The 24471-nt window shown below is 37.3% G+C and overlaps 1 protein-coding gene across 1 annotated transcript; it reads left to right on the top strand.

Annotated features, from left to right (window-relative positions):
* The first annotated feature begins 22331 nt into the window (after nt 1-22331).
* On the top strand, nt 22332-23595 carry LOC104906702 (ethylene-responsive transcription factor ERF086-like). The gene has a single exon (XM_010695492.2). The coding sequence runs from the start codon at nt 22597-22599 to the stop codon at nt 23593-23595; it is 999 nt and encodes a 332-aa protein (XP_010693794.1). The 5' UTR covers nt 22332-22596.
* The last annotated feature ends 876 nt before the right edge of the window (nt 23596-24471 follow it).

Consider the following 24471-nt stretch of genomic DNA (forward strand, 5'->3'; position numbering starts at 1 on the left):
CGTTGCTTAATTTTTTTAATCTAAATCCCTCAAAATTTTTGTTTAATCTAATCATAAACATTTAGATTTCACAACTTGTATCATCAACAGAATTAGAGATATATTGAAGATGGAATGCTTGGTTGGACCAGATTCACCTATGAGGTTAGAATTCAATAATACGCTTATTCTCACCAACCTTAAAAAAAGGGATTATTTGATAAAATTTTAGTAAGCTAAATTTAATCTCATGACCTTAATAATGATATTGTTTTTGATTGGCAGCAAGATCAAACAATGATTTATACAATATTACCCTTGCTAGCTTGGGTAGCTAATGCAGGACTATCTCCTACTAAGTCTCTATCTACTTTAATAATTATACAGGTGCTAAAATTCTTACATATTTCCACAATATCATGACAAATGCTAACTAGATGAAACGGGACGATATTCCTAACCAAAGCTTGCACTAGCACTAGGAAGTCGGTGAGAATTTCGTTGTGCTCCAGTCCTCGAGCTTAGGATTCTGAAATGCCTCTCTTAGCACTGATAGACCCTCACATTGCAACATTGAGTTTGCTTTGACTCTCTCATTCCCTTTGAAGATCACTTTATGATCCCTTCTTGCCGTCCAACCTATACCCGCCGCTGGACATTCTTTCCTTACATCTTTCTTCCACGCGCCATCTACTGTAATTGTACAAGCTTCTCCATTGCACACCCCCGTACTAAACATGATCTCTTCCTTATTCCCCTTGGGATAGGATTAGGGATTGAATTGTTCCTCGCTTTCCATACCTCAACGCGTCTCAATTCCAACTTTAATAAATCTTCCGCATGTTGGAGAGTCTCAATGGGGTTCTGGTTATGGGCTTTGAAAATAACCTGGTTAGAATGTAACCATATTGCCCAGAGAATAACATTAAATCCTATACAACGCTCACTCGTTATTCCATCTTCCTTCCAGATTTTATTAAAGAAATCTGTAATCCATTTATCCAAAGGGATGTACTCAGCACTTTGAACTTGGATGCCTAACCATGAGCCCAATTGATAAGAGGTTTTTATTGTGTTTTTAAGACCAAAACAATATTTATAAAACCAAAACAAGCAAATACTAAGAACCTAGTACAAGGCAAGTCAAGGATCGATCCACATGAAAAATGGGATCAATTAAAGTCTATCAAGTCTAAATTACTTAATTGAAGAGTTTTTGGGGGGTTTGAAAAGATTCGGTAACAATTATGACTAGCTTATAACAAGAACTATCAAATAACACGAATTAAAATATCAGATTGGAAGACACTAGAGTTAAGGTTACTAGTATGAATAAGAATGGACAATGATTGTTAATGCAATTGTGAAGCAACAGAGACGATTATGCAAGTTTTAGTTTTCCTCTAAAATACTTGAGTCCTCTCTCCAAAGGTCCTCAAGAAAAATCAGTTAATTAAACAACTAAATCCTCTCTAGAATGGTCTTTAATCAATTGATTAAGAGATTCAATAAATTCGAAAAAGCACTAATAAAGGATCCCCTTAATTTCGACCCAATATCTTGGTCTAATTAAGTTGATTCTTGAGGATGATATAAGTGTTCTAAATTCAATTTAAGAACAGTTGAATCCAAAATATCAAAGCATAAATGTGATCAATATCTATCCTAATGTCTGAAAGCACAAGATAAATACATAAACTTCTTTAAAACATCACAATCACATCAACAAAACATTTAAACCCTAATCCATACTTTCACCCTAACCCTAGATAAGAAACTACTCACTAATCATGGATTCTAAGCAATTAAATATGAAATCTATGACTAATCTAGCTAGGGCTAAACATGATTAAGAGATAATTAAACTAATAGAAATAACAATAATGAGACTATAAGAATCGAGAACTAATGATAACGAAGAACAAGAACAACCACCAAAAGATGAAACTAAAACTGAAACTTTTAATTGAACTGAGTAAAAAGCACCTTTAATGTTGTAGGAAATCACAAACTAAGATCAATGAATCTCAAATCTAGAAACAAACTTGATGTTTTTCTTTCTAATGTAAATCCTTGAATAACTCTCTTTAAACTAGAATAATAAAGCATAAGTCTAAACTAAAACTCAATTATCGTTTATAAAAAAGTCTCAAATTTTTCTTTTCCGGAAACGACGGGTGCGGGCGCACCAATGTGGTGTCGGTGAAGCTTATGGCTGGTGCAGGCGCACCATACCCTGCTATCTTTTTTTACTTCTAAATCTCCTGATGGTGCGGGCACACCAGTGTGTGCGGACGGCTGAATCTCAGTACGAGCGCACCTGAAGCTCCCTCGGTATCTCTCGCTCATCTCTTAAGCCATATATCCCAAATCCCGGCCTCGAAAAGGTTCATACCTGCAATGAAAACACGAGAAAACATGGTGAAAGCATATGTACTAGAAATTCAATCAAAATTGATCGAAAATCTAGCAAAATATTACTATGATCAATCAATGATCAAGTGAAGAAGTAAAAAGGGAAATGAGGAGAAAAGAGGGGAGAAAAGAGAATAAAGAGGACCAAAGCAAACCAAACCAAAAGGAGGTCATAAAGTGCGTTAAAAACGTACTTATCAAACTCCCCGAAGCTTAACATTTTGCTTGTCCTCAAGTAAACCAAGAATGAGAAGGAAGGAAAAGAAGAGGAGAAAAAAGTAAAAAGAAAAATCATGCAACAAACTAACCTACATGCTCCAAACGCCAAGTTACAAACATGAGATGCAAGCTAAATGAGTTCATAACAAGATTTAGGAGGCCAACCAAACACAAGAGGGAAGATGATTAGGAAGCACAAGAGTGACTCTAAGGACTCAATCCACCGATCAACCGAGTCTTATTGAAAAAAGGCTTTCCAAGAGTGATTTCTCACTCTTTTCTACTTCAAAGTGCTGAGTTTGACTCCACCCTAGGGATGCTCAACCATAATAGCTCGCATGTACCACATTTTGATGACCCTCGTCATGACTTGCACAAAATCTCGCCCGCCACTACTAAATCAACCAAGTCCAATCTAGAAGTCAAAAGGGACTTTGTTAAGGTTGTAACGGGGCTATGCTAAAGGTGTGGATGATAATTTAGGAATGTGGTGCAAAAAGGGTAAGCGGAGTACAAACTAGGGGTAAAAACTCCCCCAAGCTAGTCCTAACACCAATTTCAATTCGAAATCCCACACATAACCTTGATTTTCACTTTGACTTTTTCACCTTTTGAACTCTTTCACTTTTTGAACTTTTTACATTTTTCTCATCAAATTGCTCTTTCTTTCTTTTCTTTCAATACAAATCCAAATGAAACAGTAAGAGCTTTCTTTCTTTCTTTTATTTCTTTTTCCTTTCTTATTACAATTTTCATTAACTTTTGCAATCATACCTGCACATTAATTCACTTCCAACCAAGACTCAATATCAAAACAACTCAACTCAGCACAAACTAGTCATGCACTCCACTTTGGGGAATGTTTGGCCATGACTTATTATGAGGGTTAAGCAAACATAGGATACATTAGCTCAGGTGGGTTAAGAAATGAATAATTATGCCGGCATTAAAGCTTTTGGCTTTGGAGTTCCAATTTCTAGCAAAAGGAAACACCCTAATCACTCTTCTAAAGGCTCAATCTTATGCAATCTTGGGGAGCTAAAATGCAAGTCACAAGTTAGGCGATCAATGGTGAGGGTTGGGAATGAGTCTTATGAGGTTCTTTACCCTCCTTCAGGGTTCTTTGCATAAGGGGCAAGGCAATCCAATAAACCAACTTGCCTAATTTAAGAAATATTCTACCAAAAGTTATCGATCTCAAGGATCCCTTAAAGTCACAATAGGGATTCCAAAACCATCAAGTCTAATGTAAGGAAAGTCTTCCAATCAAGTTATGAACACTTTTAGCCACAAATAATGCATGCAATTAAGCTATCCTAAATGCATAAAAATAAAAATAAAAATAAAAATAAAAAGAAAAGAAAAAGAATAAAAGAGAAATGTTTTTTTTTTAAATTTTTTTTATGCAAATAAAGACTAGTAAAACAAACTGCCATAAACACGCTGACTACCAAAGTAAACTACCAAAAACACGATGTACACAGGTGAAGAAGAAGAAGAAGAAGCAGGGGTGGGGGGGGAAACAAGACCAACAAGATATGCTCAATCATTGAATTACACCGAAAATCGATAGAACCCTTATATCACTAACCAATTATGACCCCAAACTCCCAAAGACATAAGCATACATGCAAAACCCCCAAGCTTAAGCGAAACTCCGCGCTCGAAGTTGAAAAGGAGGGAGAGGGGTTCATGAATGGCACCTAATAGTTCCTACCATCACCCCCATCGGGAGGGGGGTTAAGAGGGAAATACCCACCTGAGTACCTGTCAGGGAAGGAAGACGGGTAGTGGGGGTAGGGGCGGAAAGGGGACTCTTCAAATGGCCCTTCACAAGGGTCGAAGGTAGGAGGGTTAGGGAAAGGGAGCTCGTGTCCGGAGTGGACATTGCCGGAGTGACTTCGCCAAGCCACCCTAGACACATAGTCAAGGTTTGTGCGGATACCGGCAAGGGTATCAATGATCGCATGGTGATTGGCCTCCTGAGAGGCCTATATTTAGGCGATTGCCGCCATGACGGAGCCTGCTAGGCGTGTCGCGTACCTAACAAAAATAAATAACCTAACTAATCCTCCTAACTATGTAGTAGGGTAAGTCAGAGTCGATCCCACAGAGAGAAAGTTGCTCTATGATTAGCCCTTAAATAATGGTAAGACTAAAGGAGATTAATATCAATAATGGTTGAATTAACTATACTAATCAATATATAAATAAAAGACTCTACAGTTAAGTATCCCCACTAGCACGAAGTAATACAAAATAAATCCTACCCCAAACTAATCAATTAAATGTTCACAAGGAAAAGTTCACCCTATAAAGTACCATAGACCTCTCCCGGGTATCTATGGCTTCTCTAATATGCATTCAAGCCTATTCATGTGGAATCATGCAAATTAAAGACATTAAACGTGACACTTTAATTTCCTAACAATCCATTCTACCTACTCCCATGAAGAACTTTATGTCCTTAATTGAAAAACTCAAATCCGTCAAAATCCAACTCCCGTTGTGATCAAAACAATAGAATAATAACAATACTAATTATCCCTAATCTAGTATTAGAATATGCACAATCAATTAAGTAAGAACAATTAACTATTAATTTGGGTATTTAAAGAAATAATCATGGATTAAATCATACTAAGGTTCAACTTAACCATAGATAAAAGAAACTACTCAAGCATAATTTAAATAAATAAACAAACTAGAGAAAAATAATTGAAATTCATAATAATAAACAAAGGAAAAGAAGGAGAAAATAAATACTTGAATTGATGGAAGAAAGGAAGAGTCTTGAAAAACAATAGAGATCTACAAGTTTATCTCTCTAACTTCTCTCTAGAAACCCTAAAAAAGTGCATACAATCAACTATGTCCCTCAAAATAAGGTTTAAAGTCCTATTTATAAGCTAAGAATAATATAAACCGACATAAGTTAGGTCACACGGAAAACACGACAGTACAACAGGTTGCACGGGCCTTTCTTGGGCGTGCAGGTTAGCGCACGGTCGAGCAGAATCTCGCTCGGTCGTGGGTGCAGGATGGAAGCTTTCAAGCCTTCTCATTGCAGGTCGCATGGGCGTGCATAAACCCGCACGGGCGTGAGAGCGAAACAGAGGTTTTTGCTCAACTTTGAACAGGTATAAGTTTTGCTCCAAAGCTTTGTTTCGTACATATAATATATCGCTGGAAAGCGCTTCAAGTTTAGTTTCCAACCCAATTAGAATCACTTCATTATCGTTTTTGTATCAAACGTTATGGATAAAATGGTGTAGAGGTGTCATATTTTGCACAAGTGCATGAAGTCCTTTATATCTTCTCCAATTCCAATCCGTTTCGAGTACATGATATATCGTTTTGATGGTAATACAAGTGCCTTAATCATCATGTCTTTAAAAAGGAGTCCAAAGTACCTAAAATTATATCAAAACATCAAACAACCCATGAAAGCATCGTAGCTTATAAAAATGGACCTAAATATGCAGAAATGCAATGTAAATGCTCTAATGCTACATGAAAATGCACCCTAATATGCCTATAAATGATGTTAGAATATGCAGTCATCAAACTCCCCCAAGCTAAACTATTGCTTGTCCTCAAGCAATCCAAACTAGAAGTCTAAGGAGAAGAGTAAAATGAGCTTTGTAAAGGAATTATACGTTCAACTGTTAAATCTCTAAAACATGAAATCCGGGCATAGGAAAGATATCATAATTATAAGATTAGACTATAATAGACCACAAATCACACCTCAAATCGCAACTTGACTCACCATGGTAAACCACAAACCTTCCCCCAAGCTAGACTTAATTAAACTCGATAAACCTCACTCTAGTCGAGTACACTTTCTCTCATGTGTTTATAGGTTATGAAATTTCCGCTCAAACATATACCAAGTCGACTCGAATGAAGTATTTTTCTTTAAGCTTGACTACCGTCTCATTCTCCACTTAAAAACGACAAAAGCATGCATATAGATCATGAGGACTTACAAAGGGTTGTAGAGTGGCTACGGTAAGGGTAGGAAAATATTTGGGAATTTGGTGCTAAAAGCCAACTAGTGGAGGAAATAACACCTTAACATCAACCATTAGATGCAAACGCCACAAAAACTTTTATTAGAAATTCAACAACACATTGCCAATAAATCAAGATAGTACCCATCCTTATCAACTCATACAAACATTATTTCAGCTTTTACTCAATCTTATTTTCACTTCTTTCTTTTTTTCAATTTTTCAGAATTACTCTTCACAACTTCATCATCTTTTTCGTTTTGCACTTTCACACTGTAATTTTAAGCATTTTTTTCTAACATATTTTCTTCCAATAATTTCTGAAAAACCACAAACACAAACTTAAAATATGAACTTTAATGCTACTCCACTTAGCAAGGCTTTGGTAGAGAAATCATAGAGGTTAGAGGCTTGTAATGTAGGTTGATCAAGAGAATATCAAAAGTTCAACATGGGTTTATTAAATGGAATAATATAAATGAAAAGAAAAATGTCTGAAGGCTCAAAATAACAAAAAGAATGCCTCAATCATATCAGCATATGCATATGCCACATAAGTCTCAAAGAGTGCCAAGACAAGTTCAAGAGTCATACTTCTTGAGGAACTATCACACAACAAAAACAAAAGACTGATGTAGATATATCAGTTTATAAGGCTTGAAAAAATCCCCACAGGGCAATGCTTATGATTACCAAGTAAAATCAAGTCTTTCTTGGGGAATGTCAACTAATCTTACCACAAATCATTCAAGTTGCAAAACAATCGCACCATGAAGCGGTCAATGTAGTCTAACTCAATCTTGTAAAATTTAATTTCAATATCAAAGATATGCCCAAATATCATAAATTATCAATCTCATGGAATAAAACATATATTTCCTTTAATCATCAAAATGCATGAATGCAACTAATATGCTCCTAATACTAAGAAAGCAATAAATCCTAACTCACTTTCGTAGGAATCACGATTGCACTTAGCACGTGCAACAAGCCCTTTAAACCCCTAGGCTGCCCTAATGGACGAGTAATGTCTCGTGAAGGTTTTCAGAAGGCATACCACAAAGCCAAAATATGAAAATATGCAAAAGAAATTAAAAATATACGTACCGGAATGAAAATATGTGCAAAGTTATGAACTAAAAAGTAAATCCTCCCCCTAAGATAAATAACACATTGTCCTCAATGTGACAAATAAATAGAGGGAGGGGAAGAGAAAGGAAAAATATCCACAACCACATAATAGGATCAACTTCCTCAATCACACAATCAAGTTAAACCAAAATAATGGCAAAAGGAGATATGACTCTCAAAAACTTGAACATGAGAAAGGAAAGAGTATATCGAAAGTGTTGTGGGTGAAAACCCTTAATTGAACCTCCTCATAGAGCATAAGATCAAGTATCTAAAAATTAACCTCAATGGATAATAGGAACTCAACCCCTGGAGCACAATTTGCACAAATTTTATAAGCTAGATAATCAAATTAAATATTAGAATTTCCTAAATCTAAAATTAAAAAGAAAAAGAAAAGGTGAGAAAACTTGGGTTGCCTCCCAAGAATAGCTCGCCCTTAGTAATTTGTCAAATGCATCTGCATGCATCTCACAAAAAAGCAAATAATATACAAAAGAAAAGGTAAAATAAATTAATTCTAACTCTCTACAAGACATGCAAAAAGGAAAATCAAAGAAAAAGTTATATCCACAAGAGAAGGAAGAAAAAGAAAAAATATTAGTCTTTTTACATGACCCAGCAGGTTTGGAAGAAATCGAATGTACAATAATTTCATAAGCATAGGAATCACTCAAAGAGGGAGAAATAAGGAATGAAGGAGGATATAATATAGGAGAAGAAGGAATGAGGTCAAGCTTTTGAGAGAGAGGAGCATGAAACTCAAAAAAAGTAGGTGGAACCGACAAAGACTCATGAATCACATCACTCTCATCTATAGACTTCTCCAAGAATGGTTTTTCAACCAAGGTTTCTTCCTCCTTTAAAATATCCATTACATGAATTTTTCCTGTACTTTGAACATCATCCTCATAACTCTCATTCTCTATACAACCTGCATCATCATCATCATCATCATCATCATCATCATCATCATCATCATCATACGGTTGGGGATGAAAATTTTGAGTGTAATAATCAAATTCATATTGGCGTGAGGGGATGATATCATTCACTAAAATCACATCACAAGACACAATATCATGAGAAGTAGAGTGACAATTAGAACAATAAGAAGGTGATGTAATGTAAGTTGTGGGTGAAGGAATTACTCTAGCTGATAAAGACATCTCCCACTCTAAGTATCCCTAGCCAACCATTCAATTAAATCCCAACAATAATCAGCAAATTGGCATAGAAATCCGCCATTAGACATAGATTCCACCACCATCCTAGTTTCTTCATTTAACCCCTCATAAATCACTAGACACATATCCCATAGTTCAATTCCATGATTAGAACCAATAAAATCACCAAGTCTATGATAGTATTTCCAAAACACTTCATTCTCATATTGAGGAAAAGGAAAAATTGCTCTAGAATTACTAGCATATACATGGGATTCACATAATAGGTATTGAGAGATGCAAAAATTGGGAGGAATTTGATATGATGCATCAAAACTGTAAACATGAGAATCACAAGAATTTCAACTATGTTTCCTAGCAAAAGAATTATCCCCATCATCAAAATAACATGACTCCATGATACACAAAAGTTAGTAAAAAAAATATTCACAAAAGGGAAAAAGGATATATACAGTTTAGTCTCACCAACAATAAAAACTAAATAGAACAAAACCGACTCCCCGGCAACGGCGCCAAAATTTGATAGGCGTGTCGCGCACCTAACAAAAATAAATAACCTAAATAATCCTCCTAACTATGTAGTAGGGTAAGTTAGAGTCGATCCCACAGAGAGAAAGTTGCTCTATGATTAGCCCTTAAATAATGGTAAGACTAAGGGAGATTAATATCAATAATGGTTGAATTAACTATACTAATCAATATATAAATAAAAGACTCTATAGTTAAGTATCCCCACTAGCACGAAGTAATACAAAATAATTCATACCCCAAACTAATCAATTAAATGTTCACAAGGAAAAGTCCACCCTATAAAGTACCATAGACCTCTCCCGAGTATCTATGGCTTCTCTAATATGCATTCAAGCCTACTCCCGTGGAATCATGCAAATCAAAGACATTAAACGCGACACTTTAACTTCCTAACAATCCATTCTACCTACTCCCATGCAGAACTTCATGTCCTTAATTGAAATACTCAAATCCGTCAAAATCCAACTCCCGTTGTGATCAAAACAATATAATAATAACAATACTAATTATCCCTAATCTAGTATGGGAATATACACAATCAATTAAGCAAGAACAATTAACAATTAATTTGGGTATTTAAAGAAATAATCATGGATTAAAACATACTAGGGTTCAACTTAACCATAGATAAAAGAAACTACGCAAGCATAATTGAAATAATAAACAAACTAGAGAAAATAAATACTTGAATTGATGGAAGAAAGGAAGAGTCTTGAAGAATAATGGAGATCTACAAGTTTATCTCTCTAACTTCTCTCTAGAAACCCTAAAAAAGTATATACAATCGACTATGTCCCTCAAATAAGGTTTAAAGTCCTATTTATAAGCTAAGAATAATATAGACCGACATAAGTTAGGTCACGTGAAAAAGACGACACTACAGCAGGTTGCACCGGCAAGCAACTTCTTGCACGGGCGTGTAGGTTAGCGCACGGTCGAGCGAAATCTCGCTCGGTCGTGCGTGCAGGACAGACGCTTTCAGGCCTTCTCATTGCAGGTCGCACGGGCGTGCATAAACCTGCACGGGCGTGCGAGCGAAACAGAGGTTTTTGCTCAACTTTGAACATGTGTAACTTTTGCTTCAGAGCTTTATTTCGTACATGTAATATATTGCTAGAAAGTTCTTCAAATCTAGTTTCCAAACCAATTGGAATCACTTCATTATCATTTTTGTATCAAATGTTATGTACAAAATAGTGCAGAGGTGTCATATTTCGCACAAGTGCATGAAGTCCGTTATATCTTCTTCAATTCCAATCCATTTTGAGCACATGATATATCGTTTTGATGGTAATACAAGTGCCTTAATCATCATCTCTTCAAAAAGGAGTCTAAAGTACCTGAAATTATATCAAAACATCAAACAACCCGTGAAAGCATCGTAGCTTATAAAAATGGACCTACATATGCAAAAATGCAATGTAAATGCTCTAATACTACATGAAAATGCACCCTAATATGCCTATAAATGATGTTAGAATATGCACTCATCAAAGCCCATATCGAAAGATGCGGAGGAGGAAGGTTCGGCCACCTCACTCTAAAGAATGCGATGGTCGGACCTCGAAATTCTCGGAACCCGTGGTATCTCTCCACTGTGGTGGACTGAATGAAGGTCCTATCAGAATGGGCACCCGCCAATGGTTTTCACAGTCAGGGGGGGGAGAACTCGTTGTTCATTTAACAATATGGTCTCCCCCCCCCCAACAAGCCAAATGTAGTTTGGTGCCCTATAATGACGCGGAAATTTCATCGGATGCAGGGCTGCGCCATCCAATTGGTTGGACTGACCAACAAGAGGCACGTTATCTTTCAAGCGAGCTAGGTCCTCGTCCAACGAGAGGTAAGACGCTATTCGAGTGATCATTCCACCACAAACGATCTCCCCGAATACCGTAGTACCCCCCTCTCGAATCTCTTGCAATCGGTTAAGGAAGAGAGCGTCAAAATTATTTCGCGCTCTAAGGTGGGCCCCATCAATGGCCAACCAAAGAACCAAGAGCTCTTCCTTTCTCAATTGTCCGATTTCCTGTTTAGGAAAGATGGTATAAACCATCATCCAATGGAATTAACATAGAGCGGTATGGATTATCTCCAGCCTTTGGGCGAGTTCGTCGGAAACAGAGTGGTGCCATTCGTAATCTTTGGCCCACCATTCCTGTTCATTGTACCCCTGCCAAATGGTGCCTAAAGGGGAATCACAAGGGGCACTGGAATCCATCCCAAAAGCGTCGCAAAATTCGTCAAATGAGAGTGTTCTTACATGATTGAAAAGACGATATTAGATAGTCAGAACACCCGTGTCTTGCTCCCAACTTATGTTCAACGTACTCAAGAACTCAAGAGTAAGTTGATCATAAGTGGGCTCACGAACGGTGAGAAAGTTCGACAGCCATAGATTAGTCGCCATCTGCTTTATCATAAAGTCGATGTTAAGGTGAGTGCAGGTAATATAATTGTAGAACTTTATGGGATGAAGGGTGCGCTCGACAAGTCTGGTAAAGATTTGACGGTGAGCCGCATTGGGGAATTTTACAGGATAGATGGGTGGGATTATAGCTAGAAGTGGGTCCTTGTGAGGAGGACCTTATCTTAGCTCTCTTAGACCGAGAGGATGATCGCCTGCCACTATTCCTTCCCATGGTGGTAAAAAAAGGTTTTGTTTTCAAAAGGGGAAGAATAAGTGACGGTCCGATTAAATAGCACAAAGCAAAACTAACTCCACACACAAAGAAACACACACATAAAAATAAAAAGAAAACTAGTTCTAAAATCTACCAGCTAACAATCCCACAATCAATAGCAACAAAGTTGCTAACAAGCAAGAACTATAGCTACTCCAAGATTTTCAACCACTCAGAAGGTGTCTCAAAGCAAGAATTCAACAATCCAACTACAAGTTGTGCAATAATTTTTGAACAACACTTAGCAATACGCAATGTACATCACATTAATTTCAAAGATTATGAAATTTTCGTAAAGAACATATAGTCTAACTAGTTCATCACGTTAACAAGCACAAAATTAGGCAAATTTCATGAATAATCAAAAGTTAGAGGGAAAACAAGCATGCAATCAAAAAGAAAACAAACTAGATTTCCACATAACAAGATTATAGATGAAAAACAAGGATTAGAAAGAGATTACCAACATGGAGATGAAAATCCCCAAATTTGAAACCCTGGAAATCTAAAGGTTGTTAAATCCCCAAAATTTGTGTTCCTGACTGTTGTACAGATTAAGGTGATGAATTTTCCGGTGTGAGGGTGGTCGGAAATCGCTGTAAAACGCGTGTGGTGGCCGGATTTAGAAAGCTTGAAGTGAGAGAAAGTGAGTGAGTGAGAGAGTGTTTTCGAAAGTATGAGAGGAAGGGAAGGAGAAATCAAAAAAAAGAAGGGGAAATTGTGTGGGCGCACCGTCCTAATTTTCTCAAAAAAATTTGAGAACGGTGCGGGTGCACCTATAGGGGGTTCGGGCGCACCTCTAGGGGGGTTCGGGCGCACCTCTAGGGGGTCCGGGTGCACCGAAGGTTTCTGTTTTTTCTCTAAGTTTTTTTAATTAAACTTGGTGCAGGCGCACCATTCTAATTATCCAAAAAAATTGGAACGGTGCGGGCGCACCCTTGAAGAGTTCGGGCACACCAAACTCGTCTGTTAAATTCGCAAAAGTTGGGTCTGTTTGGTGCGAGCGCACCAAACATACCGTCAATTATCTCATTTGTTTTTCCAACTCCTTTTAACTTAACTTTTCATAAGAATCGTATTTCCCAATGTAGCTCTCATGGCTAGCTTATAAAGCAAAAATCAAACTAACAACCAAAAGAAAAATAAAATAAAAGAAAATAAAGGAAAAAGAGAACCGGGTTGCATTACGTGTAGTGCTTGTTTTAAGTCATTAGCTTGAATAAAAAAGGATATGTTCTTCACATGATGCGCTCGGGTGAGCGAAGGATAAAACAACCAACGGAACCAATGGTGTGATTATCATGATAAAAGCGTTAATCTCTGATCGTTCACCCAAAATGGACCGTTCTCCCCCAAAATATCATAAGCTCTATAAGAGGTAGTCTTCGACACTTGGAAAGGCTCCGAGCACTTGGACTTATATTTTCCGGGAAAAAGTTTTAGTCTTGAGTTAAACAACAAGACGTTGTCTCCAACCCGGAATTCCTTTTGTTGAATCCGATGATCATGCTCATTGAATAGTCTCGACCTCTCATATGCGTCAAACCGGAGTTCCTCAAGCTCAACTAACCTTTCTTTCCAAGCGTCTGCCGCCAAGTGAAGATCCATGTTGAGCTCTTTGATGGCCCACAAAGCTTTGTGCTCTAGTACAACCGGCAAATGGCATGCTTTGCCATACACAAGGAGATAGGTAGCGGTTCCTAGAGGTATCTTGAAAGTCGTGCGAAGAGTCCAAAGAGAATCATCAAGCTTCAACGACTAATCCTTTCTTGTCTTATTGACCACTTTCTCAAGGACGTTCTTTACTTCTCGATTTGAGACTTCAACTTGGCCTTTGGTATGGGGGTGATAAGGAAGATCGACTTTGTGATTTACCCCGTACTTCTTCAAAAGGGCTTGTAGTTGCTTCTCGGCGAAGTGTGAACCACCATCACTTATCAATATTCGAGGCACTCCAAACCGAGTGAAGATGATCTTCGTTAAGAGCTTGGTCACAACCTTGTGGTCATTGGTGGGGGAGGCAATGGCTTCAACCCATTTAGTTACGTAGTCAACCGCAACAAGAATGTACATATTACCCAAAGAAGGAAAAAACGGACCCCTGAAGTCGACTCCCCAAACATCAAATGGTTCAACCTCGAGAATGTTTTGTTGAGGCATCTCATGTCCTTTTATGATGCCACCACTCCTTTGACATCTATCGCAACTCAAAACAAACTCCTGAGCATCCTTTTGCAATGATTCTCAAAACATACCACATTGGAGCACTTTCGTAACAGTTTTGCTTGCTCCATCATGCCCTCCACATGCCAAGGTATGACAATGATTCAATACCGAGGTCATCTCATGATTCGGCACACACCTCCTAAACACTCCATCGGTGCGCTTCCCAAACAAGAGTGGGTCATCCCAATATAACCTCGAAACTTCTTTGAAAAATCGTTTACTTTGTTGGGAGTTAAAATCATGAGGTTCAATCCCACAAGGAAAATAGTTTGCATAGTTCGTGAACAATGGAATGTCATTATTCACAATGGCGAATACACTTTTTCTGTCAAATCTTCTTCAATAGGAACCTTGTAAGGGTCCAAGAGCTTCTCATCAAGAGGGAGGCGAGAAAGATGGCCAGCAACCACATTTTCCGTTCCCTTCTTCTCCTTCATCTCAAAATCAAACTCTTGAAGAAGCAGCACCCACCTAATGAGTCGAGGCTTTGCATCTTTCTTACTCATCAAATAATGGACCGCAGAATGGTCCGTATGCAGAACACCCTTAATACACGTCAAGTAAGATTGAAATTTGTCAAATGCAAAGACTACAACGAACATCTCCTTCTTCGTAGTTGCATAATTCCTTTGAGAATCATCCAAGGTCCTACTTGCATAGGCTATCACATGTAGCCTTCCTTTCGTTGCCTAAGAACAACACCCACTGCAAAGTCACTAACATCGCACATTAGTTCAAAAGGCAAGCTCCAATCCCGAGCTTGCACAATGGGGGCAGAAGTAATGGCTTTTTTCAAAGTTTCAAAAGCCTTAATACAAGACTCATCAAACTCAAAATCTACATCTTTTTGGAGTAGATTCGTCAATGGTTTGACTATTTGTGAAAAATCCTTGATTAAACACCGGTAAAAACGAACCGAGTTTGGTGGCGGAAGCTGCTCAATAACCGAAACCTTTGCCGGATCCACATAAATGCCCTTCTTTGACACTTTATGCCCAATGACAATTCCTTCCCCGACCATAAAGTGACACTCCTCCCAATTCAGGACGACATTCGTCTCTTGACACCTTTTCAATACATATTCAAGATTAACCAGACATGTGTCAAAAGACGAACCACACACTAAAATCGTCGCTGAACATACCTCAATAGAATCCTCTAGCATGTTAGAGAAGATTGTTGTCATACACCTTTGAAAAGTGGAGGGGGGACTACAAAAAGCAAAGGGCATCCTTTGATATGCGAATGTCCCATACGAGCAAGTAAAAGTGGTTTTCTCTTGGTCAACCGGATGAATAGAGATTTAAAAGAATCCGGAATAACCATCAAGAAAGAAAAAGTGTGAATGACGAGCAAGCCTCTCCAATATTTGGTCAATGAGGGGAAGATGGAAATGGTCCTTGCAGGTGGGTTTGTTCAACTTCCTATAATCAATACAAACTCTCCACCTGTGACAGTTCTAGTGGAAATTATTTCTCTTTCTCATTCTCAACAATAGTCATGCCTCCTTTTTCTGAAACCACGTGAATCGGGCTCACCCACTTGCTATCTGAGATAGCGTAGATGATTTCCGCGTGACGTAGTTTCATGATCTCCTTTTTACAATCTCTTTGAGGTTAGGATTGAGGTTCTCTGATGCTCGATGGAGGAGGCATTACTATCGATGAGATGGATACGATGCATAGCAAGAGAAGGGCTTATCCCCTTAAGGTCATCAATCGAATACCCAATGACATCCTTATATCTTTGTAGTATATCAATCAATTTTGACATAGAGATGTCATTAAGACTCGAATTGATAATAACGGGATAAGTACATGCATCATAAAAAAAAAAAACATATTTAAGAGAAGAGGGAATGGGTTTGAACCCTACCTTTGGAGGAGACTTAGAACACTCCTCTTTATCATCGGATGTACCTAGAATCTCAAATGCTTCATCTTCTGTCTTCTCAATGGTAGTGTCAAGAAGCATGGAGAATTCATTGAGCTCTTCCATGTCTAAGCTCGGGGCTTCGGTAAGAGAAGCATACAACTCATCCCTGTGTGAACCACACTCGCGGCATCCTTTATCTCATCCTCCACTAGACTTACCCGACAAATTATGTCCATCATAGGCCTCTTCAAAGTCTTAGTGAACTCATATACAACCAACTCATTGGCTACCTCAACCGTGATTGTATCATTTTTTACAATTTATCACGGCACCCAATGTCTTTTGAGCTTCTCTTCTAAGAATAAGAGGAGTCTCCAGAAATATCTCCACAATAAGAAGTATCATGGTTAGTACCACCATAAATATCAGAAGAAAAAAGAATTTACCTGTGAAGGATTTGATGAGGCAAGATTGATCTTTGAAAGATTCTTGTGAAGTTGGTACATCTTGGCTTAAATTTGATCCATGGGATGTAATTCAAACTTCCCACTCTTCTTTGGTTGAATACCTCTTCGTCGTCCACCCTATGAATAATTCTTGATCACTTCCTCAATAGTGGACTCAAGTTGAACTTGCGGGATCTTAAAAAGTTGACCCCCGATCCAGCACCAAGGTTGGCACGTGATATAGGATCGAGGCCATCACTGAAAAATTGCATGAGGAGGTTTTTGTTGAGCTCATGGTGATGGCATGAAAGGATCATTTCCTTGAACCGCTCCCAATGTGTCTCATTGTTCTCTTGCTTAAATGAGAAGATATTCCTTTTTATGTCTACTATCTTCCACTCCGGGAAGTATTTCTTCAAAAAGGGCATTGTGACTTCTTCCCATGTAGTGAGGGAATTAGCAGGCAAGCTCTTGAGCCATAATTTTGCCTTTCCAGTAAAAGAAGATCGGAACAAATGCATCTTGATATAGTATGGGGAGACGTTATTTGTTGTTATCATAGCACAGATCTCAAGAAACTTGTCAAGATGGTCAAGAGGATCCTCATCCGACCCCCACAAAATTGCTCTACTTTCACCATCCGATTATACTGAGGATGAATGCTGAAATTTGTAGTGGTGGTGGGTAGTCGAATATTGAAGAACATACGAATCCAGATTTTCGAAATCCCTAAAGGGTTTTGGATTTTCTTCACCCATTTCTGATTCAACTTCACTTATTGCACTTGAGACTCGTGAAGATCGCTCGGAACCCAAAGATAATTCTTCCAAATTTTTCCGAACCTTTCACAATATACGGTCAATTTCAGGATCTAAAGGAAAAGTGGGTGGACCATGAGCTCTTCTTCTCATGTAACACAACAAAGCTAGGTAGAGGATTAGTAAATAACAACCACAATTAAAAAGAAAATAAAAGAAAAATCAACTAAGCAAAGCTAAACTAGGTTTTTAGTGTGTCGTTAAGACACCAAAAATCACATTCAAAAAATATTTATAAAACCAAAACAAGCAAATACTAAGAACGGAGTACAAGGCAAGCCAAGGGTCGATAACCAGGAAAAATGAGATAAATTAAAGTCTATCAAGTCTAAATTACTTAATTGAAGATTTTTTTTTGGGGGGGGGGGGGTTGAAAAGATTAGGTAACAAGTATGACTAGCTAATAACAAGAACTAGAAAATAATATGAATTAAAATATCATATAGGAAGACACTAGAGATAAGGTTACTAGTATGAATAAGAATGGACAATGATTGTTAACGCGATTGTGAAGCAACGGAGACAATTATGCAAGGTTTAGTTTCCCTCTAAAATACTCGCGCCTTTCTCGAATGGTCCTCAAGAATAATCACTTAATCAATCAACTAAATCCTCTCTCAAATGGTCTTTAGTCAATTGATTAAGAGATTCAATAAATTCGGGAAACCCATAATAAACGATCCCCTTAATTTATAACCAATATCTTGGTCTAAAATTAAAGTTGATTCTTGGGGATGATAAAAGAGTTCAAAATTCAATTTAAGAACATTTGAATCCAAAATACTATAGCATAAATGTGATCAATATCTATCATAAGGTCTCAAAACACCAAGATCAATGCATAAACATCTTTAAAACATCACAATAATCACATCAACAAAACCTTTAAACCCTAATCCATCCATACTTTCACCCTAACCCTAGATAAGAAACTACTCAGTAATCATGTATTCTAAGCAATTAAACATGAAATAATGACTAATCTAGGGCTAAACATGATTAAGCGATAACTAAACTAATAAACATAACAATTATGATACTATAAGAATGGAGAACTAATGATAACGAAGAACAAGAACAACCACCAAAAGATGAAATAAAAACTGAAACTTTAAATTGAATTAACTAAAAAGTACCTTCAATGTTGTAGGAAATCACAAACTAAGATCAATGAATCTCAAATCTAAAAACAAACTTGAAGTTTTTTTTGTCTAATGTAAACCCTAGAATAACTCTCTATGAACTAGAATAATAAAGCATAAGTTTAAACGAAAACTCAATTATCGTTTTTAACAAATTATCAAATTTTTCTTTTCCGAAAACGACGGGTGCAGGCGCACCAAGAGGAGGTGCATGCGCACCTCACGCTTCTGCCTCAAACAAAAATCTCTCGTGAAATGGTGCGGAAGCACCGTTGTGATGGTGAGGGCGCGCCAATGTGGTGCGGGCGCACCATACCCTGCTGTCTTTTTTTACTTCTAAATCTCCTGATGGTGGGGGGCACCACTTGGGTGTGCGGGTGCCTCAAGCTCCCTCGGTCTCTCGCGCTCATCCCTTAAGCCATATCTCTTAATGCTCGGCCTCGAAAAGGGTCATACCTGCAATGAAATCACAAGAAAACACGGTGAAAGCATATGTCCTAGAAATTCGATCATAATTGATCGAAAATCTAGCAAAATGTCATTATGATCAATCAATGATCAAGTGAAGAAGTAGAAAGGGAAATGAGGAGAAAAGGGGGAGAAAAGAGAAATAAAGAACACCAAATCAAACCAAAAAGAGGTCATAAAGTGCGTTAAAAGTGCACTTATCACCAACTAAACTCTAGCAATCAGTTGGCAATCTCTAAATAGGTGTTCCTCACCTTCCATCCCGTTCAGACACAAGCAACACCTATTACTCGTATTAATTCCTCTTTTCTTTAAGTTTGAGCAACACCCATATTCTTGTCCAAATTATCTTATTACTGAATGCTCCATTTTTTTTTTTCCACTCTCCCTCAGCATTGCATATGTCTCTTTAGTGCTAGCTTAGCCTGTTTCGTTCCTGCTCCAAACAATATCATCTTCCACACCTTGGTATTGAGGGCCCAAGATTCTATTTGCTGGCGGCATTATGAAGATTTTCCAAATAAGCGGTCTATTCTAAATTTTCGAGCCCCCTAACATCAAGTCTTCTACTTTCTCCACCCTCATATAGCTAATGGAGATATTATCCCTCAGATCAGTTGTAATTTTTTTTCTCTAGCCTATTTATCCTCCATAATTCTTGTTTCACCTCCATTCCCAATAACCTTACTAAATCCTTTCTTACATTAAGAAATTGCATAGCATAACCCTTTGAAGTCCCAAGTAGCTCCTCCCACCTTTCTATTCTAAAAGCCCAACTCAACCGGAGGAACTCAAATAAATTTCAAACTCATAACTTTTTACATCAGCAAGTCTTTTACTTTATTCTCATGTAAGCGAACATCTTGCTTTGCTAAAAGTGCTATATTAAAGGCACACACATTTATTATGCCTAATCCACCCATCCCTTTAGGTCGTTCAATGATTTCCGTCCTCCAAAAATGGGATGTTTATCTTTATTACTTCTCCAAAGAAATCTAGCAAAGATCCTATTTATATTGTCCGTAATTTTTTTTTGGAATTAAGAAAATAGACTAGATATGCTGAGAAAGTGACACAAAAATTGCATTTATCAATAAAATCTTACCTGCATGAGATAGTGTTAAGTTATGCCACTCTCCTGTTTTCTTTTCCATTTTTTCTACTATCGGTTGAAATTTATTTGAGTTCCTCCCATTAATTTCGACATCAACACACAAATATTTACCAAAATATTCCGCTGAAGGGGTGCCCAATATGCTCCTCAAGAATCTCTTGAACTTTTGGGGGTATTCTGCCTAAACATAACAAAAGACCTTGCAAAATTAATCACCTCACCTAAATACTTACTGAACCTTTGGATCAAGTCCTTGATAGCCTCACACGATTGAGGGTTGGCTTTAAAGAATAGCAGGGAATCATCAGCAAAGAATAAAGGGGAAATGGACGGGCTTCCTCCTTGATAACTGTAGGCCATTTATTCTACAATTTTTTTCAGCTTCAGAGATTAGCCTATAGAATGCTTCCATCACCAAAATGAAAATATTTGGCGATAGAGGGTCTCCTTGCCTGATTCCACAAGAAGGCTTAAATACTTTCGTGGCTTGTCCATTTATGAGAATGGAATAAGAGACAGTTGAGACACATTGCATTATCCAATGCCTATATTTTGCCAATAAATTCATATTATCTAGCAACCATCCTTGGAAATGCCAGTTGACCTTATAATATGTTTTATACATGTCAATTTTGAGGCCCGCCAAGTACTCCCCTCCCCGTCTTCTCTTCTTAATCATGTTTACCAGTTCATGAGCAATTAGACAATTATTTGAGACCAGCCTTCCAGGAATGAAAGCATTATGAAATGGTTATACTAACTGATGTATGATTGGTTTCAATCTGTTAATTAACCAAGACCCTTGATATCACCTTATAGATTATGTTGCACAAACTTATGGGCCTGAAGAAACTAGGCTAATCCGGCTTATCCACCTTTGGGATCAGGCAAATAAGCGTTGAGTTACATTCCCTAAGAAGGAATCCATTATCAAAGAAGTGATTCACTGCTGCTATAATGTTATGACCTACTATATCCCAATACTTTTGAAAGAACAGAGCAGGGATACCATCCGGTCCTGGAGCTATTCGAGCCCCCATTTGGAAGACAGCATTCGAAGTTTCCTTGCGCACTCAGTGGAACATGCAAGGCTTCATTCTGTTGGATGGATAACTTAGGCAATAATTCCCTAATCTCATACGGAGGTCTCCAGTTATCCGACTCTTCTTCATAATTGCAACATTGGAATATATCGCCAAAGAATCTTAGAATAGCATCCTGAATCAACTCTTCTTCATAATTGCCACATTGGAACGACATTGTTATATAATTAGGTATCGTTTGGTTTCACTTGGGAAGTTGATATTCCCTTGATTTTTCACTTCCCATGAAATTTAACTTCCTAGGAAGTAAACAAAATTGTTTGGTAGGCTATGGGAAGATGAAATTTCCATGGGAAGTGGCACTTACCTAGGGGGAACTAGGTAAGCAACTTCCCCCATTGTGTGGGAAGTAGAACTTCCTAGGAAGTGTAAATTCCCATGATTTTGTCAACCAAACAACTTCATATATTTCTACTTCCTAGGAATTTGTACTTTCCATGATTTGTTTTGTCAACCAAACAAGGCCTTATACTCTTATGTTTTGAAGTCATACTTTTCCATTTCATGCTTAAAAGTCATTCATATGAAAGGAACGGTACCATGTGACACTCTACTCAAAATTCCAATATACATGTTTATGATCTTAATTAAAAATATTAACAATATGTAGTTAGTACGATTCGAACACATAACTTTTGTAATAAAATGTGAGATTTTGACCACTAATCCACTAAAATTTCAATGTTTATTTTCAAAGTAAAACATAATAAAGTCTCATAATTATACGTAATCTTAGAGACATATACAAGCCTTTTGATCTTTAACCCTTTATTAAGTAATAACATTCTCTTACCCTAATTCCATTAAAAAAAATTTACTTTTATCCCGAACTCCTTAAAAGTTTTTCTAAACAATTTATCATGACATAACGTCTAGTTTTTAATTTTCCTCTAAATAAAATATTAAGATAATATAATAAATCAAACATAAAATCTGTAAAGAATAACATATTTGATAATTATAATTAACCCGAAATATTACTCGTACCGAAATATACTTATTTATGTAATAAAAGAACAATAGAAGTGCAAAAAGATATTGAACAAAGAGTCAGAGGGTAGACTCACACAATGGTCTTTCAATTGAATGACACTATGCAATTCTTTATTTATTGTCCTTTTCTTAGTAAGATCTTTATAAACCCCTCCAAAATCTATATCTTCCTCAGCAAAAACCAAAAAATAACAACCGCTTCTAGTTCCTCCTGAATTATCAGTTATCATTTTAGTCTCCTCCAAATTAATGTCAGCCCAAAAAAGGTCACAAAACCCCTTGATGAAAGGCTTTGATGAGCAACAAATATCATCTGCAGCCATGCTTTTTCCTTTCCTCCAAAGAAACACCTCAGTATCTCAGCCTAATGAGAGGCGAGGCCGGCGGAAACAGACGGAACCGGGCCGGTTTCTAGGAGTAAGAAGGCGTCCCTGGGGCCGGTATGCGGCCGAAATAAGAGACCCTACTAGCAAGGAAAGACATTGGCTTGGCACCTTTGATACTGCTCATGAAGCTGCTCTTGCTTATGATAGGGCTGCCCTTTCAATGAAGGGCACTCAAGCTAGAACCAACTTCATTTACACTGACACATCTCCTTTTTTACCCCTTCTTTCGCCTTTTGACGGCCCAACTCTTTTACCTTCATCAACGCATTTTTTCTCTCTATCTCCTCCTCATCCTAAACCACCCACTACTACTCTCATTACTCCTCCACCATTACAAAATAACTCCATCACTATCACCTCGGTCGAGTCAGAAACTGACAGCTCTCACCCTGCTAATCAATCATCTCTCAAATTTAATGATTTTAGCTTCTCTAATTATGATAATTCCGGTTCCCTTGCTTCTATTGTTCCCGAAAACTGCTTAAAACCGCCTCCTTCAAATATCACCCAAACTAACCTTTCAAATAGCAATGACCCTACAAATGGTGGGTACCTTACATCGCACTATGATTATACCATGCCAAAATTAATGTCATCATGCGATACTAAAGATCATTATTCTCTCCCTCTCAACAACGTTAACATTAATGATGATTACAATCTAATTAGTGGTACATTATCATGGGATATGAGTAATTTTAATAATTATTCTGGTCTATCAGACATGATTAGTAATCCAATAATGATGCAAGACGGTTGCATGGAAGCGTTATATCCAATGGTTGATGACATAATACCATCATCTAGTTCTTATTTTTCAACTTCTCAGGATATGGTTGAGTTGGGATATTCACTGTTCTAGGTTAATCATATATTAACAGTAATTATATGTTATTTTATATGCAATATTATTTATGTAATATAAGATAATGCAGCTGGGTTTTGCAATATGATGTTTTAGCTTGTTAGATCCTATGAATTTAACTAATCCACTATATTTTCTGAATGTCCATGCAATACTACACATTGGAGATATGCAGTGCATGTGCTTGCAAATTAAATTAAATAAAAAGAAAACTATGGTTTGAATTTATTGAAGAAAAAGAAAAGAAAAACTTGTAAAAGGGAGTTTTGTAATCGTCAGAGGAGTCATAGCTCCATTCTGGGTGGAGTGGTTGTCATAGCAAAACAGCGGAAAACAAGGGAAAAGGAACCGCTGAACAGCTTAAATAATGGTTTCCTTTTTCTCTTTTAATTTTGCATTTTATAATCAGTACATATCTCTTTTTGGTACATATATTAAGGCAATGGAAAAAAATAGAGCTAATAATGAACTATATTCATGAATGATCAGGCCTCTTGGTCCGATCCGGCGGTGCTGAAATGAGTTGTGTTTTTAGGCCAATGCCTGTTTTGGCGCAATAAGCCTGATCCAATTTTTACGAGTTTGGGCATGATGTTATTGCATTGTAGCCCGTTTCTGCTCAAGTTTATGCAAGGTTTCAAAAAAGATGGCACATATACTACAACTTTTTTTTTTTTTTATAATTTAGTTCAGTTCATCAAAACTCAAAATAGAGTTAAAGTCATACAATGAAGTGTCAAGATTACAACATCTTGAAAGACAAATACATGAAAATGCCAACCAAAACGCTCCAAACACAACAAAGACCCCACAACAATCTCACCACTACAACAAACAGAAACAATACCCCAACCACATTGAAGAACCGAGAAA

Source organism: Beta vulgaris, chromosome 3, assembly GCF_026745355.1.
Source record: "Beta vulgaris subsp. vulgaris cultivar EL10 chromosome 3, EL10.2, whole genome shotgun sequence".
Taxonomy (NCBI): domain Eukaryota; kingdom Viridiplantae; phylum Streptophyta; class Magnoliopsida; order Caryophyllales; family Amaranthaceae; genus Beta; species Beta vulgaris.